The following is a 14,319-nucleotide window of genomic DNA, read 5'->3' as shown; positions in this document are numbered from 1 at the left end:
TCGCATAAACTTTTGTAAGATAACACTTCATTTCAATACATTCCCGTCCATTAATACAAAGTAGAGGTGGTAGACCAACTGCTAACTGGCCGTAAACTGGCACGACGGAAATATACTGCCAAAATGGTCTAATCTAGTTCGAAGAGAACTTATCATCAACAGAATGGATGATGAGAATAAAGTCTACTGCCAATACTATTAAATGAAAGCGCCAACGTTTAGCTCCCTTATCACTCCATAAATCGAATGCATGTCGCTGTTTGAAACACAATCACAAACCAAAACAAAGCCTACAACAAAAACGGATTCCAGTTCTGTTACGTGGATTGCCACAGGATATGTCGGTTGTTCAATGATAAATACAATCCAAATCCAGCCAACTAATGGAGGACATCAGAATGTGGAATTTTCATTTTTCTACAACGCTACTAACAATTTCATTTCAACTAATCAAAAACTTACCGGTGGCGGTGGTCGATAGGGCTGCGAATGTGGACTGTAGGGACGTGGCGGTGGGGCCCAACCCTGTTGTTGCTGCTGCTGCTGCGGCGGCTGCTGATGGCCTCCGTGGTACGGTGACATCCCGGGCAGTGGTGGTTGCCCGGGCGGTCCCTGAGGAGGTCCACCGGTCGAGCCGGGAGGTGGTGGCGGTGTTTGACCAGGTGGCCCCGGTGGTCCACCCTGCGATGGTGCGCCCGATGGATCGTAACCACCGGGCGGATGATATCGATGGTGTGGTGGTGGTGGCCCAGCGCCCGGATGTGTCGGAGGCGGCGGATGGGACTGTAGCAGCGAGTTAAGCGTAGGCGTTGGCCCACCACCCGCTCCTGCTCCAACCGGGCCAGCGGGAGGCTGTTGACCTGGCGGCGGCGGACCACTTCCACCGTGCCCTCCAACACCGGGAGGGGCGCCGGCTGATGCACCACCGCCTGGCTGTGTCATGTACCGTTGATGGTGCCGGCCGTGCATCGGGCTTCCTCCACCGGCTGCTGCTGCAGCAGCTGCAGCGGCAGCGGCCGCCGCAGCCGCCGGTTTACCACCGCTACCCGGACCAGGCACAGGCCCGGGAGGAGGAGTGCCACTGCCACTGCCCGGTGGCGCACCGCTACTGCCCGCTGCTGCAGCGGCTGCGGCGGCTGCTGCTGCGGCCGCGGCCGCCGCCGGTCCCATACGGTGGTGATAGTGGGCGTACGGATCACCACCGGGTGGTGCACCACCGATCGGTTGCCCGTTCGGATCGTGGTGCGGATGGTGCGGATGATGGGGATGATGATGGTACGCCCGCGGTGCGTACTGTTGCTGATGCTGCTGTTGCTGCTGCATCGGAGGTGGCGGCGGCTGCCCGTAACCATGGTGTTGCTGATGGTGTTGCGGAGGCTGCTGCTGCTGCGCCTGGTGATGGCCCATGGGTGGTGGTGGTGGTGGACCATGACCATGCTGCGCTGCAGGACCTCCTCCTCCTCCTCCTGCTCCTGCTCCGTCATCCTTCCCGCTACCGCTACCACTGCCACCCTGATCGCCGGGACCCGAAACCGGAACCGGATGGTGATGGTCGTACGGTGAGTGATGCATCCCAGCACCGGGTGGCGGGGGCGGAGGATGCCCGTGGTGACCGCCACCGTGCTGTTCCGCTCCCGGCGGTCCTGGCGGAGGTCCTCCCGGGTGTGGTGGATGATGCGGATGCGGGTGGTGCGGATGGTGCGGCGGTAAGTGATGTGGATGCGGATGCGGGTGTGTCGGCGGCTGGTGTAGGTGGTGAGGGTGGTGCAGATGATGCTGAGGATGATGCGGTTGATGATGATGCTGCTGATGCTGTTGTTGCTGATGTTGTTGCTGTTGCTGTTGTTGCGGCGTTGTCACTGGCGCCGAAGCTGCCGCCGTTGTTGTGGTGTTGGTGCCAGTGTTAGCTGCCGATGCCGCAACTCCCGAATGTCCACCTCCAGCGCCTGCACCGCCATTATTATTGCCAGCCGCTGCTCCCGAGCCGTTCTTTTGACTCTTCTGATCACCCATCGTACCCACGCGGACTGTGGACGCGGTGTTCGAAGGGAATTATATCCTAGACTGCTTCCCTCGCTTTTCGGCTTCCCTTTTTTCGCGAACGATTCAGAGGAGCCGCCTTCTGGGATTTTGCTGCTTCTCTCCTCTGTGCTGATGATGGAGAGTGGTCGAGTGTGTCCGTGTCCCACTCTTAACTCTTCTGCTGTTGTTGTTGCTGCTGCTGCTTCTGATCGGCAACCGCTGCTGTTGCCGCTGCTGCTCTACTACAAGCCGCACATCGCAAACGTATCGATATCGGCATTATGCACAGTTTGACACAAACTCACGACGACACGATTTTACGAAACGAATACACTGCTCGGTTTTTAACACGCTTTCAAAAGGATTTCCTGTGCGGCACACGCAGCACCATCAGACGATCTGCGATACACTCTGAGATCCTTCTGGTTTCGCTTCTGCTACACTCAAAGCTTGCTTTTCCGGGCGCATTTAGATGTTCACATGACATTACCTAAACCCGCCTGCTGTGCTTACGGTGCGCGTTGCAACAGGCCTTCACACACTGCTGAAATTGACGCTTTCCTTTTCACTTTTCTTCCCTTTCTTCTGCTTCATCTCACTTGGCTTCCCTTCGCATTTCAGCGTGCTTTTCACATCACGCTTAACTTCACGCACGCAAGGACGCACAAACCTAAACATATGCACATACACACTCTGCGAGAGCACACACGCGCACACGGCACACTAATTACACCGTCACAATTAAACGCGAACCGTACACCGATCGTATAACACATTCACGAATGACGAATTCAATTTCTGCCCTGCAATAACACACAAAATATAAAACGTGAGACAAGTTGACGATGCGACACTTCGACATTATCCACGCATAGGGGATGGTGGTTCCAACGGTTCTCTCCTCACAACGCAAATCGGTTAATGTGGGTTTGTGGCACGTGTCAATCGACTGACAGCTGTCGCTTTGGAGGGGCCAAAGTCACACCTGGCCACGCTTAAGTGCAATAAATAATAAATAAACATTCGCAAAGAACCGCGGCAACCCTCCTATCATCGTATGATGCATTCTGGCATTATTCACGGGTTTTTCGTTTTTCATTCCAATTAGCACCTCATCCGGTGATTGGATAGCCTACTACTGTGTGCAAGCCACCGTTGTTTCACTTGAAGCATCACGCATCACGCAACAAAGTCCATTGTTCTTGGTGATCCTGCACAGTGTCCTTCTATTTGCTCTTCGTTGCGTTCACTTCGATCCTAGCACGCTGCGTACATAATCCGTGAGATTGCATAATGGTGATGGTTGTATAACGTAGAGGTGCGTGCGTGAGCATCCGAGAAAGGATCTAAAAAGAGAAATTAAAAACAAAACATTAGATTGATTCGTTAATTGCAGATAAGATTCTTTTAAATAAGAATACGACGTCGCAGATATCGCAAAAAATCTAAATCACTAAAGACCACAGAGATGCAAATGAAGGCCAAACAAAGTCAGAAGCACGTCAAAAGGGGCGGTGGTGGTGGCGTGCGTTGGAAACGAAACAAAAACCGATTTCAGAAAGCCCGCCACCACGAGACACACGCCACCGCCATCGAAATGAGTTCGCGCAAATTGCAAATTAATGGGCCTTTTCGCGGGTATCTCTCTCTCCTCAACATAGTCCTCGCCGGCTGGCACACTCATCAGCATCATGATGGTGGTGCCGGTGTGCCCCGAGACTGATTGTCGTCTTCTTGAGCAATTGCGGTAAACGTTGGTGATAAAGGTGCCGGTCGCAGTGCCGAGTCAGTAGTACCACTGCGCGCTCAAGTCAGCAGCATCATGCGGCCTCCGCGCCGGCATCGGTGCCAGAGAAGAGGAACCGAAAGGAGGCAAGCAAACGGCAGAAGAAACCCGCCGGTCTGTAAAGGTGGCAGAGGAGATTACGGCTCGTTTGAAAAATTGATTCGTGACGCAAGCCGGCCGTCCGGGGTCCCACCGAATGCCGCACAGCACAATGCGAAGCAGCACTCACGTCGTCGTCGTCGTCGTCGTCTTGGTCGTCTCTCTTTGTGGTGAAGAAGGATGAAGGTGGCTTCGTTGGCATTTTTTTCCTCTTTTTTTTTCGGTGCCTCAGACCGGAACGTGCTGCACACACCTTTTGCTACTCTCGTCCTTCTTTGTGTTGCTTTCTGCACTCATCTCCGTATGGTCGCACCGTGAAGGGCACACCAAAAACGTGCGAATCACTTGGCTCTGTGAGATCAGACACAAATGGAATCGATTGTTGTGTTGTCTCGAACCGAATTCTTGCAGATACCGCAACCAAAAAGCGTATTTTAACATGTTAAAAGCATTTCGTTGCTCCAGTGCGTTGTGAAGATTAATGTAAATTTTACTCAAATAAATCAAACATTTAATTGGTCTCAGGTTAATTGGCCCAAAGGTTTTCAACAAATACCGATGAATTGTAAATAACTATTTAAGCTCGAACGATGCGCAAAACATGTGTAATTAAAAGGAGAGAACTCGGGCTAGACAATCGTGCCGTCTGCTGCCAAAAATTAAAATGCCACCCACCAATTGGCCGAGTAGTGGTGCGGTTGTATGTGTTTGAAAAATGCAACATTTCACCCAATACCCATTTGGGCAGCCGCCCATTGCCCAACTATACATAGGTCGGTCGGTCGGTCGGTCGGCTGACCGGTTGGGTCGGTCAATTAATTGAATCTTTTCATTCCTTTTCCGTTCCGTGAGCAGCAGCAGCAGCAGGAGAGAGGGAGGGGGAACGCCACGATGATAACAGAGCGCACAAAAGCACGTGGGACCAATTAAGAGGCACGATGATGGTTTTCGCGCTCGCGCTCTCAACTCTCAAACCAAACCGCGGGAAAACGAGAAACCAAGAAGAAGCTCATAAGCACCGAGGAGGGCACCACCAGGCCGGCCGGCCGCAGCAGCCGTGTGCGCGCGCTTTCGTTGGCAAACATTTGTGATTTAACTTCTTTTTTTTTCATCTCCCTGACTCCCAAACAAATCCAAACCCCTTTTATCTAACTCATACATACACACTCCACGGTCCTGTCTGTTGTTCGACCGACCATCGAGTGGGCTTTGAATGGGTTGCGCGATTGGATTCTTTTGCGATTTTGCTAATTGAAAATTGTTCCCAAAAGAATCTAAAAGCAGATGAGAACGTGGTGGTACTATGTCGCTCTCTGTTCTGTTTTGCCAAAAACCTCCTTCTTCCTCCTTTACTGTGCTTTGCGCAGTTTTTTGGTGGGATGGAACAGCGCCCCCCCCCCCCTTTTGCATCATCTTAGTGGTGAAGGAAGTGGTGCTGCCGTGCTGAAGGCATTAGAATACTGGCGGCAAGGGATTACACAGGGCAACGACAAGGGCGAAGAGGATGCGAGGGGCCAACAAGCATAAATTGAAACGCTAAAAAGTCAACCACCATCCCAGCGAGGGGGATCCACAGCCAGCAACCAGCATGAAAGAACCAGAGAGAGAGAGAGAGAGAGAGAGAGAGAGAGAGAGAGAGAGAGAGAGAGAGAGAGAGAGAGAGAGAGAGAGAGAGAGAGAGAGAGAGGAAACAGCAGACAACGTCGTCATCATCATCAGCAACAGTGGAGCTCATCAAGAGGCCCGGATGGTGATGGTGGGAGTGGTGGTGGTGGTGCTTGTGGTTAGCGAGATGGCGCGAACTCACGAATCAAAAGCACAACCCACCACACCACCCCAAAAACCGCAACAGCATGCAAACACACGTACGGACGGACGGACGGTCGGGCAGAGTCTCGCAAAAGCATCGTTCGTCGGAGGGTTCGTCGCTAGCTCTTCCGTTTGAATTACTCGAAAGAAACGGATCCGAGAGAAGCAGCGAGCCCCCCACGTACCGACGCGCTGGATGATGGTGAAGTGGATGAAGCCGAGCCGAGGCTTCTTATTCCCGTAACGGATGCCTACTGCCCCCACCACACCCCACCACACCCTTACACTCAAGTGTCATCAGATCGAGCCCAGAGGATCGACGAAAAGCCCGCGCGAACAGCGCACGAAACCCGAGCCACGGAGAAGATGCTGATGAGGTCTCGGAGCCGATCGATCGATCCAACACAACACACCCAACGATGATTTTCATATTTTGCCAAACACCACCGCAACCGCAAGCGACCAACAAGAGGGCCGACCTCTTGATCCCCATCATATTCTGGGTTGTAGTGGAGGCAGAAGAGAAGCACATTATCCTCTTTGCTACCCACATTCATCCCCACCGTGGAACGTGTTAAGAAGAAACGAGCGAACGAGGCTCGAAATTCCATCCAGAAATGGAAGGGAACCGATTTCTCGGGATGTTTGGCCGTAGCATCAAGTATTCTTTCTCTGAAGGACAACCGGATGGATGAAGAACACACCGGGGCATTTTTAGGACTGGCCAGAACAATATGGCGTGTTACGGAACGAATCGTTGTGTTGTTAATAATTTTTAGATAAATTAACATCCATTAAAATATATAAACTTTGCTCTAGAACCCGGCTTAAGCTCTGGATCTGGTCGTTGTAGCAGATTACACCCGTTCACGCAGCTCGATAATGCATAAAGCATGTTGTTGCCGGCATAAAAGTGAATCCGAAATCACTCCAAAAGAGCACTGTGTTGTGGGGTGACGTTGCCCGAATGCCAACAGCGCAAAGCGAGCGGTCTTAATGGGCCCCCCAAAGAAGCCTCTGTCCCGGCCCGGCTCGGCCCGGTGTCATGGCAGCTGCAACAGATAAGAAACCTTCTTTTTACGGACCGGATACCAGGCTGCTACTACGGTGCAAAACAGCGTGCCCTCGGACCGGGCGAATGGAATCCAACCGAAAGGAAAGAAACCGGGCAATGGGGGGGACCCACGACAACACTGGATGCCGCTTCCACGAAGGTTAAAAAGGATCGCGGCCGACGACGAAGAACGACGCAAGCAAGCGTAGCAACAAACGAAGGGGGGACGGACGACCAACACAACAATCATCCGGCGGGGGGACCCACATGAAAAAGATTGACCGCAGGACGCCCTGAAAGACGATGACGATGAGCGACCGAGCGAGCAAGATCCGAACGTCGGACAAAAACTAAAAACCATCAGAAGCAAACGAGCAGCAGCAGCAGCAGCATGGCATCATCAAGCGTCATCGTCGTCATGGCCACAACACTTGAAAACAGCCCTCATACTCATGATGCTCGCTGCCTGCGTTGTGCTCTGTGGCCGGTTCGGTTCGATGTGTTTACAGAACCAACCCTCGGCATCGAATGGACAACACAAACGGATGATACACAAGCATCAGCAAGCACCGAGCAAGCGAGCAAGCAACGCAGTGCAAAAAAGGCCAAAAGACCGAGGCACAACTAAATAGCAACTCGCGTCAGGCCAGCCCTGGCCACACCACGGAGCTCTCTGCTCTCTGCCGTTGGGTTGTAATATGTTTCCATCACATCCTGCTGCTGTCGGCGGCTAGTTGGTTTCTTCTGCAGCACACTTTTTGCGGTGCGGTTCTGGCGCGCCTTGACTTGTTGTGAGGCTGAATACTGGAATGGCGGGGGGGTTCGCTTTCTTGTGGCCATCCGATTCTCTTCACCGAATCCCGTGTCTCCGTGGTCTCTCTCTCTCTCGTTCTCTTTGCTCATCGTTTCATGGTGCTCGGTGAGGAAGCGAAACGTGCACAAAAGTGCAAAAAACAAAAAACAGATAACTCCTTACCCCCGCACGCCAACTGGTCACCTGCCGCCTGCCTGCCTGCTGACCAGCACCACAACCACCACCACCACCATCATCAACATCATCATGACCGACGACTCTGCATCCTGCTGTTATGCTGTGTTAAGATGCAATGCCATGAGAAGAAGGAGGAGAAGATACCCCACACACAAGCGAATGGATAATGAAGATGAAGGAACCCCAACCCAAGCGAGACCCAAAGCAAGAAGCAAGAAAGAGTTGCAGAGAGAACGAACGAATGGGGTAACGATCGACCGACGCTGCCGCGTGTCATGGCGACCGGACACGACTTCGTTTCGCCGTCCCGCGCGAAGAGAGATACCACAAGCGAGTTGTGTCCGCCTGTTTTTCTTCGCCTTCGGACCCAACGAGGGGTGGTAGGTTGGTTGGTTAGCCACACAACGTAACCACAATGGACGTCGTCAAAAAGGCTGACAGCACAACAGAACCGCGCTGGTGAGCGAGCTGCAAAAGGGAGCAAAAGGGGGGTCTGGCCGCTCTAGTAACCGTGATGCCGGATCTGAACGATTACTACTAAACCGATGGGCCGCCGCCGCCAGCGTCTGGTTGGCTGGTTTGAAGAGAAAATGAGCTTAATAGTTCACAACAAAATTATTGATTGAGAAGCTGTGCATCCGCACCAAGCAAAACTAATCGGCATAAATTTTGCAGTTAAATTTGGTGGAATTTTGGTCACCATGCAGCGGGGCCATGGTGCTCTGGTGTGGCAGCACGAGTGGCAGCAGCAGGCGGAGCGAATGGATTGAAGGTTAAAAGTGTTAAAAAACCAAAACGCGAGAGAGAGAGAGAGGGAGAGAGACAGAGAGAGAATGGACTTGCGAAACTTGGGATAAAAAAGAAAATGGTTTGCCAAACGCAACGAAACTTATTGCGCGGATTGGTGGTTTTTGGTGGTTGGCCGGGACCAATCTACGGAGAAACATGCTTATGCAATATAATAATTTTGGTTAGCCCTTCGCGAGAGCCCCTGGGGAGACTGTGGTGAGCGTGGTTGCGAAGAAGTCCTTGTAAGCAGGAGATTTGGTACAAGAGTCAAGGATACAGAGGGTGCGGCGGGCATTGTTTGGTAGACTGAGGTAATGCAATGGAGCGCCGTAGGTTTCGCTCTCAATTCAAGTTTTGTAAAGAAGATGTATTGAGGCTATTATTTAAAGTAAATCATTTCAATATGCAATGCAGTACAAAAATACTTAAATTAGTGCAACAAAGGTACATTCTTGCGTGCATTCAAAATGTTAAATTACAGTCTATAAAGAATTTATTATGAATTTTTAAAGTTTAACAGTTTAAAAATCCAATAAAAAATCTAACATAAAAAATGGCATGTCTGTAAGTACTTGATTTTTTTTACTTTAAATTTTTGCATTATTGAAAGCATTTTGAAATGTTTTGAACGAATAAAATATGCCATTCATATTTCAAAAGGATCGGTGCAATAGTTTTGGGGAAATAATATGTACAAGAACTCGAACAAAAAACGAACTAGTTAGAAAGTTTTTGTTAGAAAATAAAACATAGAAGAAAGCATGTTTCCGGCGAGCATAGAAAAGGAAGAGAACACTACAATCAGTCCTGAGCATAAGGGACACCCCTTTTTTTTGTTTGGCAACACTCTAAAATAAGAACTCAGGACTGCCACCCAACCATCAACCACCTGCGCCACAAAACCAACGTAAAGTGGTACATTTTTACGATCAATAAGTCCACGATGGATTGCAACGACGCACTACCAGTGGGGCTCGAGTGGAGGCTACTACACCTTCGGTTATTCTTCTTTACCCAATCTCATCTCAATCTGCTCAATGCCGGCAACCGCGGGAAGAAAGTGTTTCTGCGTTAATGAGGCATCCGATTGTAGGAAGGGTGGCAAGTGGGATCCGTTTGTTGTTCCATCGTCTTCGCTTCGATCGTAAAGGATCGTCGTCCGTGTGCCTGCAAGCGCATCCGTGCGCTGGTGCTCCATAGTCCGCGTCCATGCGGTTATTATCTGTCACGGTCTTACGGATCATCATCATCCGAAGAGTACTGTGTGAGGAGCGTGCGCGCGCGCGCTTCGGGCGTTTGGCTGTCGTTCCTGCCATAAAACGATGACATTAAACACGACACTGCCTGCCTTACAGCGACAGACAACAACGGCAGAACAAGCAGCAGGTAGTAGCGCCTTCACTCCACCCAAAAGTCGTTCATTCCAGCAAAACCCACAATAAGTGGTTTTATGTTTACGACAACAACGGCGAAGACGACGAGGACGATGATGATGCTGTAGTGAGTGATTGGTGTCTCGCACAAGAAAGTGGAACCAACAGTCAGCGCTTCAAAAGTCATAAATCGATGACGAGAACCATTTTTGCAATATCCAACCAACCAGGGTGGTGGTGGCGCTGCATTCATGCGAGATGCAAAACGCAGCCTGCAGCCTGCCTTCCTCGACAGAAATCATTAATTTTATGCTCATGTACACCGTCGTGTCGTTGTCTCTCTTGCGCTCTTTCCGCCTTTTGTGATGGATTTTTCGATAATCCTTTGCCCGGCTACCGAATTGCTGCTGCTGGGCACCGCCGCGTAACTCGCGATCGTAAAGCGGATGAAAACAAGTATCTCTCTGTCTTGTGCTTCGTTCGCTTCTAATCTTCAAGCAGCAGCAGCAGCAGCAGCAGTGGACCATTCGAGAGCGGCGCCCCTCTCTAGTAGGCAAACAAAAGGCGCTAATCCCTTGATTCACGATGTTTACTTTGTAACCATCATTAACACGAATGATCAATCAGCCCCGTTAACTCCGATTATATAGCTCTCTACGTCCGAAAATTCGCATTCCAAACAGACCCACCAATTAGTGACGAAGGAATTCGATGGTGCGCGCGCGCACACACGACGTTAAGGCGCATTATTTTTGTGCCTCGGAGAAGCGGAAAAGACGCGAAAACAACAGCTGATCCGATCTCTCGTGTCTCTCGCGGGCAAACGGGCTACTGATTAATCGAAACCACTTGTGTGGAAAATTGATTCGCAGCAAAGCTGCTCCTCGAACGATGTGTTTTAACAATCATAATGGCTTATCCTTGCCAAAGATCCAGCAAAGCAAAGGCGTACAAGTGCGCATTCATTGGTTTTGTGGTATGAACAACAGCACAGCATATTTACCGTAAAGTTATTAAAAAAAAGGGAACTCAACCAACACCACCGAAACAAGCGGGGTCGCATCTTGCCAGCCGAACGCTGAGTCTTGACTTCGTGTGTCTTGTACTTAATCAAGCGGGTGCGCGGTGGTGCAATCGAGAACCGAGTCAGACCAGGCTTTCCCGCGATCGCTTGTTCACCATTTGAGTTATTGCTCTAGCAGCAATCCAAGAACGACCGAACGAACGAACGTCCGTCGACGGTGGTACGCCATCCCGGGGAGTGTTGTGCGACCAAATGAATTTATGTTTTGGTCCGTTCGCTCAGAATACAGAACAGCACAACACCATCGTCTCGTGGTCGTTGGCGTCTCTTCGTTCACCGTTCACCTTCTTCGTCGTCTGCACTGTGCTGCCTCTATTATGCTGACCTCTCCTCCTGCACGGGGGTCCTCCTTGCGACGCGTTCTTGGCTTCTTGGTGCGTTCGTTCGAAGTAAAAAGCAATCATGCAATGCAAAAGCAGTTTGTAGCAGCCGGCTCCGTCTCCCTCTCTCTCTCTCTCTCTCTCTCTCTCTCTCTCTCTCTCTCTCTCGCTCTTTCTCTCTCGTTCTCGGTCCGAAGATATGGCTCGATCTGCCGGGCTAAGGATGAGATAAAATCGAAATGCGAAATGCGATTGTCCGTCCGGCTTAACTGATGGAAGTCTAGCGAGCATCCTCAAGGGTTTAGTGGTTGGTTGGTGGCAGCGATCATGTAGAGAGATCGCAATCAGCCACGGAGCTCCACAGAGGAGCAGCCCGGCCACCGAGAACCGAGCAACACGGTTCATTTGCAGCGAGTTCGCGGTCGTTTCGCGTTTTTCCTGCATTCCCCCAATTCGCGCGGTTCGTTCGCCACTTGAGATGTTCACTTGATGGCCCCTGGGAGCGTCGTATCAAACGGAGAGTCTCTGTCTCACATACTTGGTGTGGTGTCTCAACGAATGAGAAGGCAGAGAGCGATGGCAAAGGATCGGATAAATTGACTTCTTCGTCTATCGGTGGGGTATAAACTTTAATCACACGATCACACCATGTGCTGCCTACTTCTGGCCATGGATTGCTTTGCTGAATCGAAGCATCGGAGCGATTCGTCGTCGATCGCATCATCGAATACGTGCGCTGCTGTAAAGATTGATCATCTTTCGACTGTGCAGTAAGTTGCGGTAGTGGCTAGGAGAAAAGGAACATAATTTTCTCTGTATTACGCCGTTGTGCAATAAAACATTTGTCAAAATTAGCGCTTTTGAAGACAAATACATGTCCGAGAAAATTTACATCTTGACCCAAGAGACGAAGACTATTCAAACTTATCAAATTTTGTGTAAGCAAAACCTTCTTCCATTCAAACGAAAAACGTATCGAGCGAGAGATAAGAAGTTATGCTTCAATGACAACGGAGGAGGCATCCAGAAGCCGTAAGGACGTGAACAATCATCAAACAAGCGAAGGCACGTTCCGTGTGTGGCTGTACGCCCGTGGAGTGCGCGTGGTGCGTTTGTTTCTGACCCTTTGGAGGGGGTGTTTAAGGGGATCATGGATGAATCTTCTCTCACATGGGCCACACGCGGAATCTCCGGACCTATCCCAACGGAGGAAAAAGGTAAAATGATTCACGCCCTTCCCCCCATTCTTTACGCAAATTAAGCAACGACCCCCGGGGGGGTGGAAGGGTATGTTTGGGGTGTTTATGTGGTGCTGGTGGTGGCCACCCTTTGTCTCGTCGTGTCTGGGGCAGCAGGGCTGCCTCATTACTTGGCTACGGATTGGACAGGGTGGTGGCGACGGCGGCCGGCAGCTAACCGATAATTTGAAACCGTAATCTCGTCCCCTGCCCGTTTACCAATACCTCCGCGGCCGTTCGTCTTCTTTCACGTCGGTGCACAAGGCTGTCCTTTGCCGCTTGTTGAATTCTTCACGCAGATCATCAACCAGGACGAAGACGACGATGACGACCAGCACCACCACACACCGGGTACCAGGGGCCTATCGTTCCGTGTGTCGGTTTCAAACCCCCCGATACGACGTTTGTTTTGGTTTTGTGTTTTCACTCCTTCCAATTCGCCATCCCAAAGGGCGCGCTCTTTAAAGTTATGCCGGCATCCGGAGAAGGGAGGATGAGTTAGAGCAGTTCCGGCAACCAGGCACTTTCGCTGCTGTGCTGCGGCGTGTGCCGTGTCCTTGAAAAGGCTTCTACGAATGGTTGTTTGCTGGAGATTCCAATTACGAATTTGCTTCCCAGCGTGTGAACTACATCGCACAGGGAGCTCTCTGAGAAGGACTTCATAAGCATTGTGGGTTCATTCTTTACACGATGCTAGTAGTTAAATAATCCTGTTAAAAGAATCTCTTTGCGTTTCCTCTCATACGATGAGTAAGCTTCACGAGTGCTTGACAAACATCTAAACATTGAAAAACCATGAAGCATTGCTTTTAAAGGAAAAAAAAGGTCCTGTAAAGTCTTTAATCAAACTCAACATTGCCGCTGAAACATTCGGCTAAAAAAGCGAAAAAAAAGTCTCCCAAAAAGTACAACACGCTGACGTTAGCTCTATTCGTTCTCGAACCATAACGAAGCGACTTTTGTAGAAAGAAGACCCACCCCAGCAGCCATCATCATGCTGCTGCTGCTGCTGCGAAATGCTTTTCGCTTTCGTTTTATGTTTTCCGCGTCTTTTGAACGCGGCCACTAACCCACCCAACCACCACCCACAAGAGGAAGGAGCGCGCTAGCAGTCGGAGCAACCGTGCGTTCGCCTTTGCCACCCACCGTACCACCCTTCCCCTCTCGCAAAGAAAGCACCGTCATCTGGTCCGCCGAAACCCCTCCTTCTTCCGCTGCTCCACCCCATCCATCCCAAACAAGACGAATGAAGACGTCTGGAGGAGTTGGCCCGTCCGTCCACACAGTTGTGCAAAATATAGTTCGCTCACCGTGCAACCGTCATTGCGGACCGATGGATTGCCGGTTGGTAGCGAGGGTGGGTGTGCGTTGGCGGTGCCCGACGGTCTTTTCACTTTCTTTTCGGTTGTTTAGTGGCGGTTAGTCCTTCGTCAATGTGGTTGCGATTGAAAGAACCCCCACCCGGGGTGGAAAGGGATGTTGTGGGTGATGACAGGAGGGAAAGGGAGATTCTGTCTGTTGCGTCCGCTACCCGGAACGAGAGCTGTATTAGTCGAGAGCACTAGCACTAGTAGCATGTGATGACAAACTCTCGGCCAGCTGACTCAGACAATTCAGCAACACACCCACACCCACCCACTTCTCCTGCACTCCCCTTTCGCACCAATTCGTTATCATAGACGCATCATCATTCATTGCGGTTTCGACGTTATCTCGAAAGTGCCACATGCCCACCCCAGACTCCTGCTGTTGCT

The 14,319-nt window shown here is 50.9% G+C and overlaps 1 protein-coding gene across 9 annotated transcripts in view; it reads right to left on the bottom strand.

The window, feature by feature from the left end:
• Positions 1–14,319, bottom strand: part of LOC126570066 (trithorax group protein osa) — a 142,256-nt gene that overhangs the window by 107,171 nt on the left and 20,766 nt on the right. For all 9 annotated transcript variants that reach the window (XM_050227532.1, XM_050227531.1, XM_050227533.1 and 6 more), the window contains exon 2: positions 463–2,825. In XM_050227532.1, coding sequence (XP_050083489.1) covers positions 463–2,013 — 1,551 coding nt within the window. In that variant the 5' untranslated portion in view covers positions 2,014–2,825. The remainder of the gene's footprint in view (positions 1–462; positions 2,826–14,319) is intronic.

This window comes from Anopheles aquasalis, chromosome 2 (assembly GCF_943734665.1).
Source record: "Anopheles aquasalis chromosome 2, idAnoAquaMG_Q_19, whole genome shotgun sequence".
Taxonomy (NCBI): domain Eukaryota; kingdom Metazoa; phylum Arthropoda; class Insecta; order Diptera; family Culicidae; genus Anopheles; species Anopheles aquasalis.
Note: the sequence above shows the minus strand (reverse complement) of the source record. Positions and strands in the feature narration are given on the sequence as shown.